The 18,332-nt window shown below is 55.4% G+C and overlaps 3 protein-coding genes across 5 annotated transcripts; all 3 read left to right on the plus strand.

Moving 5' to 3' along the window:
• The first annotated feature begins 68 nt into the window (after positions 1 to 68).
• Gpc2 (glypican 2) lies at positions 69 to 6,509 on the plus strand. Its single transcript, XM_004840214.3, has 10 exons — positions 69 to 416; positions 1,077 to 1,235; positions 1,552 to 1,874; positions 2,578 to 2,658; positions 3,328 to 3,490; positions 3,720 to 3,850; positions 4,085 to 4,231; positions 4,317 to 4,456; positions 4,533 to 4,708; positions 5,618 to 6,509. The coding sequence occupies exons 1-10, from the start codon at positions 251 to 253 to the stop codon at positions 5,875 to 5,877; spliced, it is 1,746 nt and encodes a 581-aa protein (XP_004840271.1). The 5' UTR covers positions 69 to 250; the 3' UTR covers positions 5,878 to 6,509.
• A 627-nt stretch (positions 6,510 to 7,136) lies between these two features.
• Positions 7,137 to 13,724, plus strand: Gal3st4 (galactose-3-O-sulfotransferase 4). Its single transcript, XM_004840215.3, has 4 exons — positions 7,137 to 7,251; positions 8,380 to 8,682; positions 8,866 to 9,169; positions 12,332 to 13,724. The coding sequence occupies exons 2-4, from the start codon at positions 8,558 to 8,560 to the stop codon at positions 13,361 to 13,363; spliced, it is 1,461 nt and encodes a 486-aa protein (XP_004840272.1). The 5' UTR covers positions 7,137 to 7,251; positions 8,380 to 8,557; the 3' UTR covers positions 13,364 to 13,724.
• A 267-nt stretch (positions 13,725 to 13,991) lies between these two features.
• On the plus strand, positions 13,992 to 18,241 carry Trappc14 (trafficking protein particle complex subunit 14). Of its 3 annotated transcripts, XM_004840216.3 has the most exons (11): positions 13,992 to 14,591; positions 14,817 to 14,912; positions 15,013 to 15,142; positions 15,319 to 15,405; positions 15,538 to 15,658; positions 15,778 to 15,925; positions 16,053 to 16,135; positions 16,226 to 16,389; positions 16,910 to 17,064; positions 17,220 to 17,413; positions 17,496 to 18,241. In XM_004840216.3, the coding sequence occupies exons 1-11, from the start codon at positions 14,181 to 14,183 to the stop codon at positions 17,647 to 17,649; spliced, it is 1,743 nt and encodes a 580-aa protein (XP_004840273.2). In that variant the 5' UTR covers positions 13,992 to 14,180; the 3' UTR covers positions 17,650 to 18,241. The 3 variants fall into 3 exon arrangements, with proteins under 3 accessions (XP_004840273.2, XP_021110181.1, XP_087052513.1); XM_021254522.2 differs by lacking the exon at positions 15,013 to 15,142 and having other exon boundaries at positions 14,576 to 14,591; XM_087196387.1 differs by lacking the exons at positions 13,992 to 14,591; positions 15,013 to 15,142 and having other exon boundaries at positions 14,775 to 14,912.
• The last annotated feature ends 91 nt before the right edge of the window (positions 18,242 to 18,332 follow it).

An 18,332-nucleotide genomic window follows, 5' to 3' on the forward strand; every position in this document is an offset into this window, starting at 1 on the left:
CCCGTGGGGCCGCTTCTTATCATCATTGGCGAGGCCCCGTCTCGGACCCCGCCCCCTGTCCGGCTCCGGGCTCCCATTGTCTTCTCAGATGCTGCCTGGTCCAGCAATCGTGCTTGGTGTTCAATTTTCGGAGGTCGCGCTCTTTCTCTGCCCGGTAGAGCGGTCCCGCGGCCGAGTACCGGATTCTGGAGTTCGGTCGGCTCTTCTTCCTCCCTAGGACCCACTTTGCTGTCCCAGAGAGACTGCAGCTATGTCTGCGCTGCGACCTCTCCTGCTTCTGCTGCTGCCTCTCTGTCCCGGTCCTGGACCGGGACCCGGGAGCGAGGCAAAGGTCACCAGGAGTTGTGCAGAGACCCGGCAGGTGCTGGGGGCCCGGGGATACAGTTTAAACCTAATCCCTCCCGCCCTCATCTCAGGTGAGAAAGAGGAAGACTAGAGAATCGGGGGTCGCGGGGTGGGGGGCGGGTCCTCCGCATCTCACAATAACTCTCTTTCCTTTTAGAGTGACCGCTATAATAATCTTTTCATCCCGTAGTAATCTCGCTCCTCCTCCTGTAACTTCCTTACCAGGATCACAATAAGCCTCCTGCTCACATAATAGCACTTACTCCACCCCCACCCCAGGAATCCCTCTCTAGTAATTAGCACCCCTCCTACGTTTCTTTCTTCGCAGCCAGGTTCTCAGCGTTATTTCTGGGAGCCCCTTCCATAGTAATACTTTCTTGCTTACCAGGTAAACCCACCCTTCTAAACCCCATTCTTCATCCCACTGAAGCTGTCCTGCAAGTCCCTCCGAGGCCTTGGGTGTAGGATGTTGGGGAGGGTCACCTGAAGACACCCTGATCACTAATTTGGCCACCAGGGCAGCCGTCAAATAAATGATCCCATGGCCAATGACAGTGTACTTGAGATGGGTTGAGGAGACAATAAGGAGGGGTCAGGTGGCTATAAGGGGTGCAGACAAAAGAAAAACAGACTAGATAGGTGGGAGAGATAGGCTAGTCCCTAGAAATAGGTGAGAGATGACAGCATTTCACAATACCCTTGCTACCATTCCTCCCTGTCTCCCTGTCCAGGAGAGCACCTCCAGTTCTGTCCCCAGGAGTACACCTGCTGTTCCAGTGACACAGAGCAGAAGCTGATCAGAGAGACTGAGGCCACCTTCCGGGGCCTGGTGGAGGACAGTGGCTCCTTCCTGGTTCACACACTGGCTACCCGGCACAGAAAGTTTAATGGTGAGGACACGGGGTCCCCAAAGCCACTTCACACTTCCTGTGCTTAAAACCCCGGCAAGCTTCCTGTCTCCTCTTCCTCCTCCAGTCCTAAGACATTCCACTCCTGCCTAGCCCTGCTTATCTTCAGTCTCCTGCCCAGACTCTCTCCAGGACCCTGTCCCCCTAATTCCCCATCTGCCAGGTCTCTGAGAGTTGCCCAGTTTCTAATTCACTTGTTTCTTCTCTTCTCTCCTCATCCCTAACCTCGCCTGCCTCTGCCCTTTCACTGTTCTCTTCTCTGGCCTCACCACCTACTCTCACTCCCTGCTTTTGCTAGAGTTTTTTCGGGAGATGCTTTCTGTATCCCAGCAATCCTTGGCCCAGCTCTTCTCGCACTCCTATGGCCGCCTGTATTCCCAGCACGCCCTCATCTTCAACGGCCTGTTCTCTCGCCTTCGGGACTACTACGAGAAGTCTGGTGAGGGGCTAGATGACACCTTGTCGGATTTCTGGGCACAGCTCCTGGAGAGAGCATTCCCCCTGCTCCACCCACAGTACAGCTTCCCCCCTGACTTCCTGCTCTGCCTCACACGCCTCACCTCGACCACTGATGGCTCTCTGCAGCCCTTCGGGGACTCACCCCGTCGCCTCCGCCTACAGGTGAGGAGGAGTCCCAAGGTCTGAGCTTCAGCCACCTCTGACCCAGTGACCTCTGAACTGTGCACCACTCACCTCCAAACCGATGACCCTCTTTTGTGTCCCAGTCACCAGCCTGTATCTCAGCCATCTCTTAACCTGGTGACACCTGTCTCAAGCCTTGGTCACCCCAGCCAAATCACTTTTCTGCCAACTCCTGCCTAATTCTAACTAACATCTTGACTTTCCCTGGCTCAAATACACACGAATTAGGCATAATAGCTGAGAAGCATTTTCACTTACAGCATGTCACTTAATTGTCATTGTAATTCTTTCAGATACATGACAGTATCCTTTTCTACAGATGAGAAACCTGGGGCTCTCAGAGATTCAGGTCTTACAGCCAGTAAATGGTAGAGCTGTGCCTCACACCTTGGTCTTCTGGCTTCAAATTCAGGGTTCTGATACACAGTCTCGCTGTCTCCACACCCTGTGCAACACAATCCCAACATCCCTTCCCAAACCCAGCTCTCCTTGGTCCTTCTAGGCTGTAATTTCTTGGAACCCCTGAACCTGCCTCTCAATTCCACCTGACACTCTGTCCACTCCAAGATAACCCCACAAACCTAACCCCCACTGCTCATACCTTGGGTGTAATCCTTTGGCCCCAGTCTTGACTGACCTATGACAACTTGTGGGTTTTTTCACCTTCTTTCTCTTCCTCCAGATAACCCGGGCTCTGGTGGCTGCCAGAGCCTTTGTCCAGGGCCTGGAGACTGGAAGAAGTGTGGTCAGTGAAACGCTTAAGGTTAGAAGGGGTCCAAGTGTGGGCAGGGCCCAGGGAGGGGGAGGAAGAAGAGGGAGAGACCCCATCAGGAAGACAGGTGTCAGCTGGCAAGAGAGGCCTGGGATCTTCTCCTATCAGCCTCCAGGCACTGACCCCCCAGGATAAATCAGGAAGGACGGAGGCTGGAGTTAAGTCTTCACTGACCATGATTTTCCATGCTCTCTTATAACCTCTGACCCTCTCCTGCCCTCTGATGACTTATACCACCCTCTAGCCTCTGAGGCCCTGTTCATCTCCATAGCGAGATCAGAGTACTGACCCCACAGGTCCCCCGGGACCTCTCAATGACTCCTTCTCTGCTGCTGAAGGCCTATCTCTACCACCCATCCTCTCTCTGACCTCCCAGCTTTACCTCCTGCCTCCTTATGGTCCCATCCCTCCTTCCTCAGCCAGGACAGGCTCTTGTCCTTGACCTTTCTTTAGACACTTTCCCCAGTAATACCCCTCCCATGAAGCAGAATCTGTGACCAGACCCCTAGGAATTTCCCCACTCAGCTCTGGCAGTCTTGTGGTCACCAGTGGGGACATGGGTCTAGGTACTGCATTTGGGTTCTCTTTGTGCCTAGCAGCAGGATGACCAAGAGCAACCAGGGTGTTTGTGGATGAAACAGCCCAGTTCTCTGCCTCCAGGTGCCTGTGTCTGAAGGCTGCCGGCAGGCTCTGATGCGTCTGATTGGCTGCCCCCTTTGCCGGGGAGTTCCCTCACTTATGCCCTGCCGAGGCTTCTGCCTCAATGTGGCCCATGGCTGTCTCAGTAGCAAGGGACTGGAACCTGACTGGGGCAGCTATCTGGGTGAGGAGGGTCAACAAAGCCTGGGATGGAGGAGGGCCCTCCGAAAGGCTGAGGGCTGTGTGGGTAGGGAGGGGCCTAGAGCCATATGGAGAGGCAAATACAATGTGGGAGGGGGTGTTCCTCCAATACTTTGCTGCTTCCTTCCAAAGCCCTGGTGAGGATTTGTGGGAACATCCTACTTCAGTGTACAACCTCTCCCCTTTTCCCTTTCTCCTCCTCCTCCTTCAAGATGGTCTCTTGCTCCTGGCTGAGAAGCTCCAGGGGCCCTTTTCCTTTGAACTGGCTGCTGAGTCCATTGGGTTGAAGATCTCAGAGGGTTTGATGTATCTGCAGGAAAACAGCGTGAAGGTGTCAGCCAAGGTATGGGAGGCAAGGATGGAGATGAGGTCTAGGATGGGGAACAGTGGGGTGTCAGCCTAGGTACAGGGAGGGAAGGGTGGTGTGGCCTGGGGTGGAGGCCACTGTGGGGTGTGAGCCTAGATACAGGGCGGAAGGGTAGAGGTGAGGGCAGTTTGGGCATCTGAGGAGAATGTAGGATGGGAGTGGGGACAGTGTGGGTGGCCCGCAGGGTGTTAAGGTCTGCTCCCTACACAGGCGTTTCAGGAGTGCGGGACTCCCCACCCGGTGCCCGCCCGCCACCGCAGAGCTCCAGCGCCCCGGGAAGAGGCGGGCTGGCCATGGAGGGCGGCGGCCGAGGAGGAGCGGCCCACGACGGCGGCAGGCACCAACCTGCACCGGCTGGTGCGTGCCGGGCGGGGCGAGGGGTGCAGGAGGGCAGGGGTCTCGGGGTCGCGCTGTAGCTCGGCCCGCCCTGTCTGTCGCACAGGTTTGGGAGCTTCGCGAGCGGCTGGGCCGGGTGCGGGGCTTCTGGGCCGGGCTACCCTTGACGGTGTGCGGGGACTCCCGCATGGCAGCGGATATCTCGCAGGAGGCGGCGCCCTGCTGGACTGGCGTTGGGCGAGGCCGGTGAGAACAGGGCCGGGGCAGCTGGCTGTGGGAGGCCCGGCGGGCGGCGGGAGCCTTAGGGATGTTGTGCTTGCAGGTATCTGCCGCCGGTGGTCGGGGCCTCCCCGACTGAGCAGCTCCACAACCCCGAGCTGGACGTGGATGCCTCGGGCCCTGACGTCCCCACGCGACGCCGAAGGCTGCAGCTCCGAGCAGCCACTGCCAGAATGAGAGCGGCGGCGCTGGGACTGGACCTGGACACGCGTGACGCAGGTGAGGCCCGCCCACTGCAGCATGAGCCCCGCCGGCCAGCCCAGAGAGCCCGCCTACTAGCGCGAGCCCCGCCCACTGCCCCGTAAGCTCCACCTCCTGCCCCACGAGATCCGCCCACTACCCCCATGAGCACCGCCTACTATTCTGAGAGCCCCGCCCCCCGCTTCGTTTCCCCGCCCTTGTCCCCTCCATCAGGTTCCTTAGCTTTATTCTTTCATTTAAGCCTTTACTTGCTCCTGACTTAAAGGTAGGAGTAGAAGACCAATGAGTGGTTCTGTATCCTAGAGTTCATGGTGCAGTGGGAAACAAACTTACAGAAGAGTGGAGAAGCTTCTTATAAAGGGCAAAGTGTCGCAGGAGAAGGGAAGGAGGGTGGGGTGACAGTGAGGAGGCACCCCAGGTGGAATTCATCACAGAAGCAAGGCACATTCTTTTTTCTCTCTCCTTCTGCCCTTGTCTGTTCTCCCCTCCCATCTTCCTGTCTGCTCTCTGCTTCTGTGTATTTGTTTTCTTTCTTGTTTATCCTCTCTCTCCATCTGTCTCTTTTTGCTTCTAATCCTCTCTTTTCCTGTCTCCAAACGACTTCTCTCATCCTGTCTGCTGTCTGATCTTGCTGTCTCTCTCCTTGCCTTCCTATCACTCCCCTTTCACCTGTATCTCTCTCTCTCTCTCTCTCTCTCTCTCTCTCTCTCTCTCTCCCTCCCCTTTCTGTTTTTTTTTGGTTTTGTTTTTGTTTTTTGGTACCAGGGATCAAACTCGGGACCTTTCGCTTGTGAGGCAGGCATCGGAACCACTGGGCTAAATCCCTGGCCCTCCCCTTTCTGTTTTTATCACTCCCTTCCTCCCAGTTTGTGCTGCCCCCCCACACACATGCTTTTCCACCCTGTCTGTCTCTGTTCTTCTTTGCAGATGAGGATGCTAGTGGCTCTGGAGGGGGACAGCAGTACGCAGATGACTGGAAGGCTGGGGCAGCACCGGTGATCCCCCCAGCCAGGCCTCCAAGGCCTCCTCGCCCTCCTCGCAGGGAAGGTCCTGGGGGCAAAGGAGGAGGTGGCGGAGCTCGCTACAACCAGGGCAAGAGCAGGAGTCGGGGGACATCTGTTGCTCTTCACACCCCACCCATCTTCATTCTCTTCTCTTCAGCCCTGGCTCTGCTTGGAACTCGATAACATGGGAAGGGCGCCCTAGCATCAGAAGGAGTAACAGCCCCTTCACTTCCTCCCCCTTCAGCTGGGTCTTGGGAGGGAGGAGTCAAAGGGGGCTGCAGAGACGGTGGAAAAGGGACTTGCAGGTGAATGGCTGGGGCCCCAAATTCCAGGAGATTCTCATCAGTGGGTTGGGGGTGGGTGTTCACAATATTTATTTTTTCATTTGGTACTTGGGGAGGAGGTACTGGGGTATTTATTTTAGGAAGGAAGGAAGGTCTTAGTCCTCCAAGGTTGAGGGCTGGTCATCAGCTCCAATAAGGGCAAAAGGGGGGAATTTTAGAGTTGTTATTGGGGAATGGGTGGAAGGAAGTTGGAATTGGGGAGGGGTGGAACTCAAATGGGGGAGGGGTGCCTGGTCTCAGAAATGGACAAAGCTGGGTGCTAATGGGGTACAGGGCAGGGGGCTGGGAGTATATGAGTAGGCTGTGCGGCTCCATGGGCCTGGGTTCTGTTGAGTTCTTTCAGAATCAGTTTGAAAAAGTGAGGCTTATCTCATGACTTCTGCCATCCACATCCTTCACAAGCTCAAGCTTCCAGTTCACAAGTCAGTGTGGAGTCAGTGTTTATTTGTAAATAAATGTTAATTTATTGGACCCTGTGTGTGGCTTTCTGTATCTTCATTGTCCCTCCTAAGTCCTGAATCTCCTGGATCGTAGCAGAGGCCCCAGGGCATCTGTGATTGGTTCAGTTTCTGCCTGCTTCTTGCCTCTCCTGGAAACTGTCCCCTGGGAGCAGACAGAGGGAATGACCTTTGATCTCCAGATTGCCAACAAGGTCTCAATAACTTCCACCATAAAATACAGAGCTTTGTGGAAATGAAACAGGATCTACGTAAAGAAGCACCGGTCACCTGCAAAATTCTCTTTAAACAAGAGGCAGGTGTTATCAACATCATCACAGCACTGCCCCTGCCTTCAGGGGAGGAGTACTAGTCCTCTGGGTGTCAGCCCCTGGCTACCCTGACAATGTTTGCTTTCAACTCCTCTGTCTCTCTTTTCCTTTGCTTTCTTCTTTGCTCTGAATGACTCTTTTGTTCTGTAGAAAGCCGAGAGGAAAAGGTATAATTGATTCCTAAGTGAAAGGAGACTGGAAATGGGGTCCTTCAAGGGCAGGCCTGGAGCCCCAGTGAGAATGAAAGATGCAGGGAGGGAGAGCTAGAGATGTGATCAAAGCCAAGGCAGCTGCTTGGACTGGCGGGACAAAGGGAGGGGAGGGGAGGAGCCTGGGTGCTGAGAAAGTTTGTGGGGAAAGTTGAGCTGAGCTGAGCAGAGAGGGTGGTGGCTGGGGCAGGCGGAGGGCCCGACCCGATTCCCCTGCTGCTCCCCCTGTGGCCTGGTGAGTGGGCAAGGGAAGCTGAGGCTGGGCTGGTGGAGGGGCCCTTGAATTTATGGGAGGAGGCCTGAGGGGTTCGTGGGACCCTAGAGGAGGCCAACAGAGGGCTGGCGACAGACTGAACAGTTCCCAAAGCTGAAGTGAACGGAGGCCTGAGATGGGGGTTACAGTAAGAGATAAAGATGAATGGAAGGAGATGAAGAACTCAGGAGAGTTGCAGCTGGATCCCGGAGGCTGTGATGGGGGAAGAAATTGGGGGCGATGCCAGAGGGGTGGGTCCCTGGGTAGCCAGTGCGGCTTCTGTCTGCCTGGGGTCAGCCCTGACTCATTCAAGAAGGGGGCTGTCCAGGCTTGTTAAGGGGCTGCAGTCCTTGATTGGCGGTTGTAATCTGAAAGGGTGGAGCCAGACTCCAAGCTCATTGGGAATATCAGGCCTAGGAAGAAACGCCAGATCTTGATGTTTATGTATTTCTCCGTATCTGTTTCTTAAGAGTCTCTCTTCTCTCTCTCCCTCTCCCCCACTCTGCTCCTCTCTTCCTCCCCGCTCCTCTCTTCAACATGGCCCTCTGAATCCCCTCCATTGCACTGATGGTGTTGGGAAGCGGGATGGGGATTGTGTCCAGGGACCTGGCTTGGTCTCCCTCCTCTCCCCCAGCCCCTGGCGCACTGAGGTTTAGACATGCAGTGGCTTGTGCTCATTGCAGTCACTCCTGTAAGTGCAGCCTCCCTTCCTGCTGCCTGCCTCCTCAACCTGCTCCCCTCAGGTTCTCATTCCCTCCTTGTAGCTTCCCCCCCTGGCCACAGAAGGGGATTCTTCAGACAGAGGGGCTCAGGAGGAAGCCAGGTACCTGGCAATGTCATGAGCCCATGGATCTGGTGTTTCTAATGGCTGTTTCATTCATGGTGGGGTAGGGGCTGAACACCAGAGAGAACTGGAGGTGGGGAGTTGGAGTGACTGGAGACCATCAGGATGCTGACAGCAGGGGGAATAGTTGTGGGGCCACCTACAAGGGCGGTGTGGAGAGCATCCCCTAGGGCTCCCCTTTCCTGAGTTAGGTCTCAGCTGTAGCGGGAGAGAAGGCGCTACTTCTCGCCTTAGACTCCTCTCCTTCCCCCTCATTTCCCTTCTAGACGCTGACAGAGGCAAAAATCTGCTAACTCAGGGGAAGACTCAACCAGGGCTTCGAAGAGGCCTGGGGAATGACCCCCGATCTCCAAACGCACCTTCCAGGCTGCACGGCTGTCTCGAGCTGTCTCTGCCTCTGTTCTCGGCCCTGGCTCAGCCTAGCATCCCTCTTCCCTGTGCCACATGGGCCCTCTGTCTCCTGCCAGAACCAAGAGGCTATGGGGGCCTCGGAGCCTGGGGGTGGCCCTGGGAGTCTTCATGACCATCGGATTTGGCCTCCAGCTCTGGGGGGGACCCTTCCAGAGGAGGTGAGTTTTGTATTGTCCCATCTCCTGATAGTTGCTCCTCCACTGGCTCCTCTTTACCCCACCTGGGGCTGTCACTCCTGGGGACTCAGAGGAGCCTCTATACCCGCTGACCTTTCTTCACAAGAAGCCACTTGCTCCACTTGCTGCTGAGGGACAGGACCCCTCCTCTCCGTCTCTTCCCAGGCTCCAGGGGCTGCAGCTCCGACAGCCCTGGATTCCATCCCTGGGACCAGCTGCTTCGCCTTGCCTACCCCGGCAGCGACTCGTGTTCCTGAAGACGCATAAATCCGGGAGCAGCTCTGTGCTGAACCTGCTTCATCGCTACGGGGACCGCAATGGACTGCGCTTTGCTCTCCCTGCCCGCTACCAGTTCGGCTACCCAAGGCTTTTCCAGGCCTCCCGAGTCAAAGGCTACCGTCCCCAGGGTGGGGGTACCCAGCCCCCCTTCCACATCCTCTGTCACCATATGAGATTCAACCTGAAAGAGGTGAGGGGCGCAGTGGGCAGGGGTGGGGCTGGAAAGAGAGGGGCTCAGGCTTGTGGCCAAGACCGTTGCAGGAGGGTTCCCCAGGCACCACCTCGCCTGGCCACAAAGGTGGGAGTTTTCTGCTGCTGTCTCTGCAGGTGTCCTTTCCCCCAGGGGTGCCTGGGAGCCAGTGTCTTCCCCTCCCTTATCTGAGGTTTCTGGGGTTCCCATTCTCCCACTTGGGGTTTATTCTAAACTAAGATTTCTTTTTTCAGTACTAGGGACTGAACCCAGGGCCCTCTACTGAGCTACATCCCTGGCCCTTTTTTATTTTGAGGCAGGGTCTCTCTAAACTTTTAAATTGCCTGACCTGACTGGGTTTGAACTTGTGATCCTCCTGTTTTGGCCTCTCAGATTTCTAGGATTACAGGTATCCACCACCACACCAGGCAGATGCCACATTTTGAGACTTCATGTCAGCTCTCTGTCAACCCTAGTTGGAGCACAGCAGGACAATCAGATGAAGGCCTTGTTCTGCCCCCCCAGGAGCCTTGGGATTTAAGGGAGAGACAAGCACTTATGCTTAAGTGTTCAAACAGACACACCAGGCACCTGAGAGTTCCTGTAAGAAGACACTCAACGAGCAAATAAAAATCTACAGGGAAGGGCCAGGGATTTAGCTCAGTGGTTTCGTCGCCTGCTGCGCAAGCACAAAGACCCGAGTTTGATCCCCGGTACGAAAAAATAAATAAATAAATAAAATCTACAGGGAAGACACAACTTGGCTGCATATTTACCATCCCTTTGCCAGGAGGGCAGTGTCAATGTCTTCATTACACAGATGTGGAGATGTAGTCTCAGGGAAGCTGACTGACTGGCCTCCTCAGCTGGGCGTGGTGGTGCAGGCCTATAATCCCAGCACTCTGGGAGGCTGAGGCAGGAGGATCACAAATTCGAGCTAGGCCTGGGCGATTTAGCAATTTAGTGAGACCCTGTTTCATAAACAAGGGGACGGGGGGGGGGGGCTGAGAATGGAGCTCAGTGTGATGGCCCTAGGTCCGATCCCCAGTACTGCCAAAAGAAAAACAGAAACTGGCAGGGCTAGGATTTGAACTCAGGACTCCAAACTCAAGACTCTGCACACATATATGTGTTTTTGTATTCGGAACTGTGGAGAGAGTAGTCATCTACTCTCTACTAGGGAGAAAGTAGGGCTTTGCAGTAAGGACAGTATCTGGCATTCTTAATGGGAGCAAGGCATCAGCAAAGACATAGTGGTGCATGTTTGTCCTTGCACACATGTTGTGTCAGAAGGGCAGTGTGCAGGGTATGTAGGTGGCAGAGCTTCAGTGGGGGTGGCAAAGACACTCTTGTTGGAGCTGGAGCTGGAGCTGGAGCTGGAGACAGATGAGGAGTGTGAGGGTGATCTATGGGCAGCAGGGGCCACTGTTGGGAGAGGTGATGGCAGGAGTCTTTGAGGTCAGCTTCTCCTGTGGCTTGGATGATGACCTTCCTGCTCACCACCATTCGCTGAACACCTATCTTGTTCCAGGCACTTCCACATTCTTCCAGGTAAGTGTTTAGCCAGTTTTACAGGTGGAGAAATGAAGATTCTGAAAGGTTCAATAATCTGCCCAAAGTCATACAACTACTACAAGGTGTGGTACATGGTGAATGCTTACATTTTTTAAAAATTATTACAGTAAAAGACACATGCCACGAATCCTCCTTATTTCTCCTCACTTCAAACATACTTATCCCATCATTTTTGCCACTTTGTGAAACACTTCTGAAGTCCTCTTTTTGTGTTTTTTTATGAGATATAATAAAAAATATAGGGAACACTGCTACCAAGTGCCATCCAATGGAAAGGTAGGCTCATAAAAATGTTACACTGTGTCCTCATCCACCTTATTTGCCAGAGCTGGCACCATGCAATCCTAGCTCTTCCCTAAAGTCAAAATGACCGTGAGAAGGTAAACATTTGGAATCGATTCAGGACATCAAGGTAGCCCTGACAGGCCACCTAAAGACACTCACAAAAGAGGATTTCCAGAACCCCTTCAGCAAGAATGATGGGATAAGTGTGTTCAAAGCAAGAAGGTATATTTGGGAGGGGATTCACATCGATATATATTTTACTGTAATACATTTTCTTGGGATACCGGAGATTGAACTCAGGACCTTGTGCTTGTGAGGCAGGCACGGTGCCACTGAGCTAAATCCCCAGCCCTGTAATACATTTTCTTAAATTTAAACGTTCATTGTAGTTTTTAACCATACTGCATAAATTGTAGAATTACGCTTTTATTCCAGGTCCATCTGATGTCAAAGACTATTCTCTTCACAGTTCCCTTCTGCCTTCAAAGAGACAGTTCAGAGGCTCTGCCCTTGAGGCATGTCCATATTAGTGAAGCATATTGGAGAATATCCTGACAGAGAGAGGTCAGATTCAATGATGGAAGCCAATTTCAGAGGCAGACACCCTCAGGGCATCTAGGAGCTATAGTTTTATGTGGATCAGCCGGCAAGGCTGTCAGCCTGATTCCCACCATCCTGGTTGGGAAGCGGAATCGTGTGTCTTAGCCCTAAGGGCAGACCTCTACCAAGTGCCTAGGGATCCCTAATGCCCTAGTATCTTTTGCTCTCCAGGCTGTCCAGGACGTTTGCCTTGCTCTGTGGCCATGCTGGGCTGGCCTCAGATGGCCCTATTGTTGCCCCTTCTCACTCTTTCTTACCAATGACCTCACTTTCCTCCCATCCTGGAGAGGCTCAAGGCCAGTTCCTTTCTTGGAGCTGTGACTAGAAGTCCCAGAATAAGTGCTCAATAGGTTTTTGTTGGAGAAATGAGAGCAAAATTTGGTTCCTAGAAGTTTTACTGATCAGACCAGACAGAAAGTCCAAGGAAATTAAAGTTCTCCATGAGCATCATGTGTTCTGGGTTTCTTCACATCCTCTAGCTCATGTACCCTTCACAATCACCTCAGAAATTATGATTATTGAGTCTAAAAGATGTTAAGTAAATTCCCCCAGGCCACACAACTAGAAAAGGAAGCTGGGGGTGCCCAGCAGAGCTGTGAGGAGGCTGGGGCATCAGCAGAGCCTTAGCCTGTACTTACTTAACTTTCCTCGTTTTCCCTGGCCCACTTCTTTACCCTTGTGACCGTCTTCTCTCTTCTGCAGGTACTTCAGGTCATGCCTTCTGACAGCTTCTTTTTTTCTATTGTCCGAGACCCAGCAGCTCTGGCCCGCTCTGCCTTCTCCTACTATAAATCCACCTCGTCTGCCTTCCGCAAGGCACCATCCTTGGCTGCGTTCCTGGCCAATCCTCGAGCCTTCTACCGACCTGGGGCCCGAGGGGACCACTATGCCCGAAACTTACTGTGGTTTGACTTTGGCCTCCCCTTTCCTCCAGAGATGAGGACTAAGAGAGGGAATTCTCATCTCTCCAAAGACCCCAGCCCCCTCCAGCTGCATGTCTTGCCTTCTGGCGCTGGCCCTCAAGCTCAAATCCTGCATCCCAAGTCCCTCTTCCAGCCTGTTTCCACCGTTGCTGATGGCCACAGCCAGCCAGCCAGCCCTGCCTCTTTAGACTTGGGGTCCTCATCCTTCATCCAGTGGGCTCTGGCCTGGCTGGACTCCATCTTTGACCTTGTTATGGTGGCTGAGTACTTTGATGAGTCATTGGTTCTGCTGGCAGACGCCCTGTGCTGGGGTCTGGATGATGTAGTGGGCTTCATGCACAATGCCCAGGCTGGAGGTGAGCAGGGCGTCAATGCTGCCAGCAATGGTAGACTGAATGCAGAAGATCGGCAGCTGACCTTGCGGGCCCGAGCCTGGAACAATCTGGACTGGGCTCTCTACACGCATTTCAACCGAAGTCTGTGGGCACGGATAGAGCAGTATGGCCAGAGGAGGCTGGAGCATGCTGTGGCAGAGCTCCGGGCTCGCAGAGAGGCTTTAGCTAATCATTGCCTAGTGGGGGGTGAGGCTTTGGACCCCAAATTTATCACCAACCGGAAGCTCCGCCCCTTCCAGTTTGGGGCAGCCAAGGTTCTGGGTTACGTACTTCAGAGCGGACTGAACCCGCAGGACCAGGAGGAGTGTGAACGCCTGGCTACCCCTGAGCTACAGTACAAGGACAAACTGGATGCCAAGCAGTTCCCCCCTACAGTCTCATTGCCCCTTAAGACTTCAAGGCTGCTCTCCCCTTAGGCATCAGACTACAGACTGGGACACAAGTGGGGCTGCCAGAAGCAATCTCTGCTTCTCTCTCAAGGGATGGAACTTTGCCCTGACTCAAGCCCCAAGTCTTCTGGCCTTTGCCTGGAAATCCCAGCTGGTCTCCCTCCCCTGTACACGTTGCCCCTTTCTTCCCCTTTCCAGTTCCAAGGCAGGTCCGTGTGTGGCCCTCTCTAAAGGCCGCCGGAGGGGCAAAAGATGGAGTAAGCCAGAAAAAAGTTTGCGGCATGGTGAGCTGGAATGATATGTACATTTTCTACAAAATATTTGTTACTGGTCTATGATCATTTCACTAGAAGTGTTTGTTGAATGAATAAATGATAGGAAACTTTCACTTGATCTATGTAAGACAGAAAGGTGAGGGATGAAGAGGCTTCCAGGCAGAAGCGGGGAGGGAGGGGTTCTCATATTTCTTCCCAAGGAAGCCTCTCAATCTGTCAGGTCTGGACTCACAGCAATTTAAGCGCCCCGGGCCCCGCCCTCTCCGACATAGTCCCACCATACAGATTCCAGGGTCCCGGAGCCACGCCCCTTCCGTTTCCGGTTTCCCGCCAATCATTCGCCCCGTACCGCGGTTCCGGCGCCGCCGGGTCTGGGTTCCGGGTTCGTTGCCCCGGTTTCCGGACCCGGCTGGTCTTCTGGGCCGCCCAGCCGCGCACAGCACCCGTCCGGTGCCGGGACTCGCGGGCCTCAGCCCCGCAGGCCCCGCCGCTCCCCGCCCGGGCTCGTCTCCGGTCCCGGCCCGCTCGCCCCCTGACCCGACCCGACCCACTGGGTTCCGCGCCGCCCCATGGAGTCTCAGTGCGACTACTCGATGTACTTCCCGGCAGTGCCGCTGCCGCCGCGTGCGGAGCTGGCGGGGGACCCGGGCCGGTACCGGGCACTGCCCCGGCGCAACCATCTGTACTTGGGGGAGACGGTCCGCTTTCTGCTAGTGCTGCGCTGCCGGGGCAGCGCGGGCTCCGGCGCCGGGGGCGGCCCGGGCTTGGGCTCCCGAGGGGCCTGGGCAGAGCTGGCGACCGCCTTGGCCGCCCTGGCCTCTGTCAGCGCTGGAGGCGGGCTGCCAGGGGGCGGTGGCGCGGGCGACCAGGACCCCGAGCCCCCAGGCGGAGGGGATCCAGGGGGCGGGGGCTTGTTCCGCAGCTGCAGCCCTCTGCTCACCCACGGCCCTGGCCCTGCTACCTCAGGGGGAGCGACCACGGTGAGGAGCTTGGGGTGACCCGGCACAGGACTCAGGGGCGGCTTGCCGGGTGCCAAATGCACTTTTGGGAGATGGACGCTGGAGGGCCGGGAGAGCAGGAGGTTGATGACAGAGGGGAGGGCACGAAGGTCGGGACCATATATTGCAGACGTTAAAGAGAAGAGAGGCAAGCGCCGCTTGCTTTGTGACTCGCTCCTGACCTCTTCACCCCTTTCATAACCCCAGCTGCCTGTGGAGGAACCAATCGTGTCCACAGATGAGGTCATCTTCCCACTCACTGTTTCACTGGACAGACTGCCCCCAGGGACACCCAAGGCCAAGGTAAGATAGCAAGGGTGGAGCTGCTGACCTAGTTCCGAACCCTCTCAAGGACCTGCCATCCCTCTCTACTGTTCACTGGTTCCGTGTCTCTTGCACTCAGATTGTAGTGACCGTGTGGAAGCGGGAGGTTGAGGCACCAGAGGTCAGAGATCAAGGCTATCTGCGCTTGCTGCAGACCCGATCTCCTGGGGAAACCTTCCGGGGCGAGCAGAGCGCCTTCAAGGCCCAAGGTGGGGAGGTGCTGCAGAGGGGAAATGGTAGGATTTGGAGGGGGCAGAGTGGAGGGGTGATCCTGGAAAGGGCTTGATAGGGGAGAAGAGGAAGATAGGGGAGAAGTAAGAACCGTGGGCTGGAGGTGAGGTCTGGATCCTGCCCTCCCTTCCTTGCTTGCTCCACCCTCCTGCAGTGAGTACCCTGCTGACGCTGCTGCCTCCTCCTGTTCTGAAATGCCGGCAGTTCACTGTGGCTGGAAAACACTTGACCGTTCTCAAGGGTGAGCAGACCCACTGATACAGGTCTTGGGTAGCAGCAGGGGAACTGACTGGATGGCAGTGGTTTGGGGCAAGCTGGCAGGGATGGGTCCAGAGGTCCAGCTTCTCTGAGCTGATCTGGTTTCCTTCCACAGTGCTGAACAGCTCCTCCCAGGAGGAGATCTCCATCTGGGATATCAGAATCCTCCCCAACTTCAATGCCAGTTATCTACCTGTCATGCCCGATGGTTCTGTGCTGCTGGTGGACAATGTCTGGTGAGGGCCTGGGGAATGGCAGGGCTGTGAAGTTGTGGACAAGGACAAGGGCAGGGGCATGGGCAGAGGCTGAGCTCTGGCCTGGGGAAATCATGCCTTGTCCTGCTCTTCTGAACTAGCCACCAGTCTGGCGAAGTCTCCATGGGCTCATTCTGCCGGCTTCCTGGTGCCTCTGGCTGCTTCCCCTGCCCACTTAATGCCCTGGAGGAACACAACTTCTTGTTTCAGCTGAGAGGGGGTGAGCAGCCCCCACCAGGGGCCAAGGAGGTGAGCACAAGGGGCTGGTGTGTTCAAGAAAAAGGGTAAGAAAAGGCAGTGGGAGGGATAGGCCAGGAGCCTGAGGGTGGGAGGGGAGCTCTGATGCATGTGAAGTCTCCTTGTATCTCACACACAGGGCCTCGAAGTTCCCCTGATTGCTGTGGTTCAGTGGTCTACCCCGAAACTGCCCTTCACCCAGAGCATCTACACCCACTACCGGTAAGTGTGTGGGAGCCCCTGCCAGGCACTCTCCCGCTCACATCTGTGGCCTGAAACACACATCTGGCTTTCCTCTCTCACTGCTTCTAGCCTTCCCAGTGTCCGTCTGGACCGTCCCTGCTTTGTGATGACTGCTTCTTGTAAGTCCCCTGTTCAGACCTATGAGCGGTTCACTGTCACCTACACGCTGCTCAACAATCTCCAAGACTTTCTTGCTGTGAGGCTTGTGTGGACCCCGGAGCATGCACAGGCTGGTAGGTCAGCTACCAGGATGGGACCTTGTCCCCTGGGAGGGGTGGAGAATGGAAGAAGTAATGAGGTGGGACAGTAAGAGTAGCTCAGATCTGGTACCAGCCCCACCATGGTGGATGGCTTGTGGCACCTGGCTCTGGCTGATCTCCCCAGAGACTCATGGAGAGTTTAGAGACACAGTGAGGCTGAGTGAGTTGAAGAGCACAGATACCAGAGCTGCTTCTCATTTACGAGCTGTGAGACCTTGGGTAAGCTAATTGACCTCTCTGGGCCTTGGTCTTCACCTTTAAAGTAGGACAAATAACACATGGGTTTGCTGATGAATGAGTTAAGACAGGCAACACAGTTAGGACAGACCTCAGCACACAGTATATTCACCACCCATAACCTTCTGCAAACAATCACATTTAATTAGCTTACTCCATAGAGTGGCTTTGGGAACCAAATGTGGCCATGCTGGTGATGGCTCTGAGGATAGAGGAAGGCTGTCCACTGCTCATCGGTGCCTGTTTCTGCCTCCAGGAAAGCAGCTGTGTGAGGAGGAGCGCCGGGCCATGCAGGCAGCCTTGGACTCCATCGTCTGCCACACACCCCTCAACAACCTTGGCTTTTCACGGAAGGGCAGTGCACTTACCTTCAGTGTGGCCTTCCAGGCTCTGAGGTCGGGGCTCTTTGAGGTGGGCCAGTGCTGCGTAACATGGGGGTATAGTGGCTAGGCTCCTAGCCTCTATGGAGGAAGGACGAGTAATGGGCGGTGCTGGAAGGCTGGGCAGAGGGGAGATGATGCACGTGAAGGTCTGGCCGGAATGCTGATGCACATCTCCTGCTGCAGCTGAGCCAGCACATGAAGCTGAAGCTGCAGTTCACTGCCAGTGTGTCCCACCCTCCACCTGAGGCCCGACCCCTCTCTCGCAAGAGCAGCCCCAGCAGCCCTGCTGTCCGGGACCTGGTGGAGAGGCACCAGGCCAGCCTGGGCCGCTCTCAGTCCTTCTCCCACCAACAGCCTTCCCGAAGTCACCTCATGAGGTAGGAACTGGGGGAGGCATCCCACTGGCCTGGGCAGAGGGGCCACATCTGAGCAGAGCCCACAGCCTCTGTCCTCCCCCAGGTCGGGCAGCGTGATGGAGCGCAGGGCCATCACGCCCCCGGTGGCCTCCCCTGTCGGCCGCCCCCTCTACTTGCCTCCGGACAAGGCTGTGCTGTCTCTGGACAAGATTGCCAAGCGCGAGTGCAAAGTACTGGTGGTGGAGCCTGTCAAGTAGCACCGAGCTGCTCTGCTCCCCATTCGCTCTAGGAACCCAAAGCCCCTGGTGGGCTTCTTCCTCCCAGGCTGTGCCTCCCCTGGGACACCTCCTGCTGTGGGTGAAGAGGCCCAGCAGGGCCGCCTGTCTGTGTCTGCTGATGAGGGACAAGGGCAGAAGCTGTGAAATAGATGGCGTGGCTGCATCACTAGGCCAACAGTATTTCTGAGTTCCTCTGGGGGGGCTGGCCCCACCCCAGGCAGAGCAAGGGCTCCAAGAGCTCCCTTGCCCCGACCCTTATCCTTTGTAAGTTTACAGAGTATTTTCCTCATTCCTGTTATGTTCTGTCTGCCTCCGACATTCCCTCCCTCCCACCGGCCCTCAGTGCTGAGATTAGAGGGTGGTGATGGTAAAGGGACCTCAACAATGATCCTCCTGTCTCGGGCTGGGAGATAGCTAGGTGGCCTCCTTCTGCCCCTCATGTTTACGTTGGTGGCCTGAAGCACTTTAAGTTGTGTCTCTGCGGTGGGGTGGGGGGGCTCTCTGTTCCTGTAACTTATTCAACTACAGCTTCCAACTGAATTAAGACTATTAAATGCTTGTTCAGGAGGGAGGATGGCTGCTGTTTGTGTGTTAATGAAAGGAGTAGACAACAGGAGCTCAGGCTGTTTCCCTTTGCATGCATCCAAACAGCTCCCTTTCTG

The sequence above is a fragment of the Heterocephalus glaber genome, unplaced genomic scaffold, assembly GCF_053883595.1.
Source record: "Heterocephalus glaber isolate CG9 unplaced genomic scaffold, H.glaber_assembly_v1.0 deba00001610, whole genome shotgun sequence".
Taxonomy (NCBI): domain Eukaryota; kingdom Metazoa; phylum Chordata; class Mammalia; order Rodentia; family Bathyergidae; genus Heterocephalus; species Heterocephalus glaber.

What these genes read in the sequence shown, in the direction of transcription:
- Gpc2 (XM_004840214.3), top strand. Translation starts at nt 251, where the DNA reads ATGTCTGCGCTGCGACCTCTCCTGCTTCTGCTGCTGCCTCTCTGTCCC. An exon ending in GCGTGAAGGTGTCAGCCAAG is followed by an intron (nt 3,851 to 4,084) that starts GTATGGGAGGCA and finishes CTCCCTACACAG; the next exon opens with GCGTTTCAGGAGTGCGGGAC. An exon ending in GCACCAACCTGCACCGGCTG is followed by an intron (nt 4,232 to 4,316) that starts GTGCGTGCCGGG and finishes TCTGTCGCACAG; the next exon opens with GTTTGGGAGCTTCGCGAGCG.
- Gal3st4 (XM_004840215.3), top strand. Translation starts at nt 8,558, where the DNA reads ATGGGCCCTCTGTCTCCTGCCAGAACCAAGAGGCTATGGGGGCCTCGG. An exon ending in GGGGGACCCTTCCAGAGGAG is followed by an intron (nt 8,683 to 8,865) that starts GTGAGTTTTGTA and finishes GTCTCTTCCCAG; the next exon opens with GCTCCAGGGGCTGCAGCTCC. An exon ending in TGAGATTCAACCTGAAAGAG is followed by an intron (nt 9,170 to 12,331) that starts GTGAGGGGCGCA and finishes TCTCTTCTGCAG; the next exon opens with GTACTTCAGGTCATGCCTTC.
- Trappc14 (XM_004840216.3), top strand. Translation starts at nt 14,181, where the DNA reads ATGGAGTCTCAGTGCGACTACTCGATGTACTTCCCGGCAGTGCCGCTG. An exon ending in TGAGGTCGGGGCTCTTTGAG is followed by an intron (nt 17,065 to 17,219) that starts GTGGGCCAGTGC and finishes CTCCTGCTGCAG; the next exon opens with CTGAGCCAGCACATGAAGCT. An exon ending in TCCCGAAGTCACCTCATGAG is followed by an intron (nt 17,414 to 17,495) that starts GTAGGAACTGGG and finishes GTCCTCCCCCAG; the next exon opens with GTCGGGCAGCGTGATGGAGC.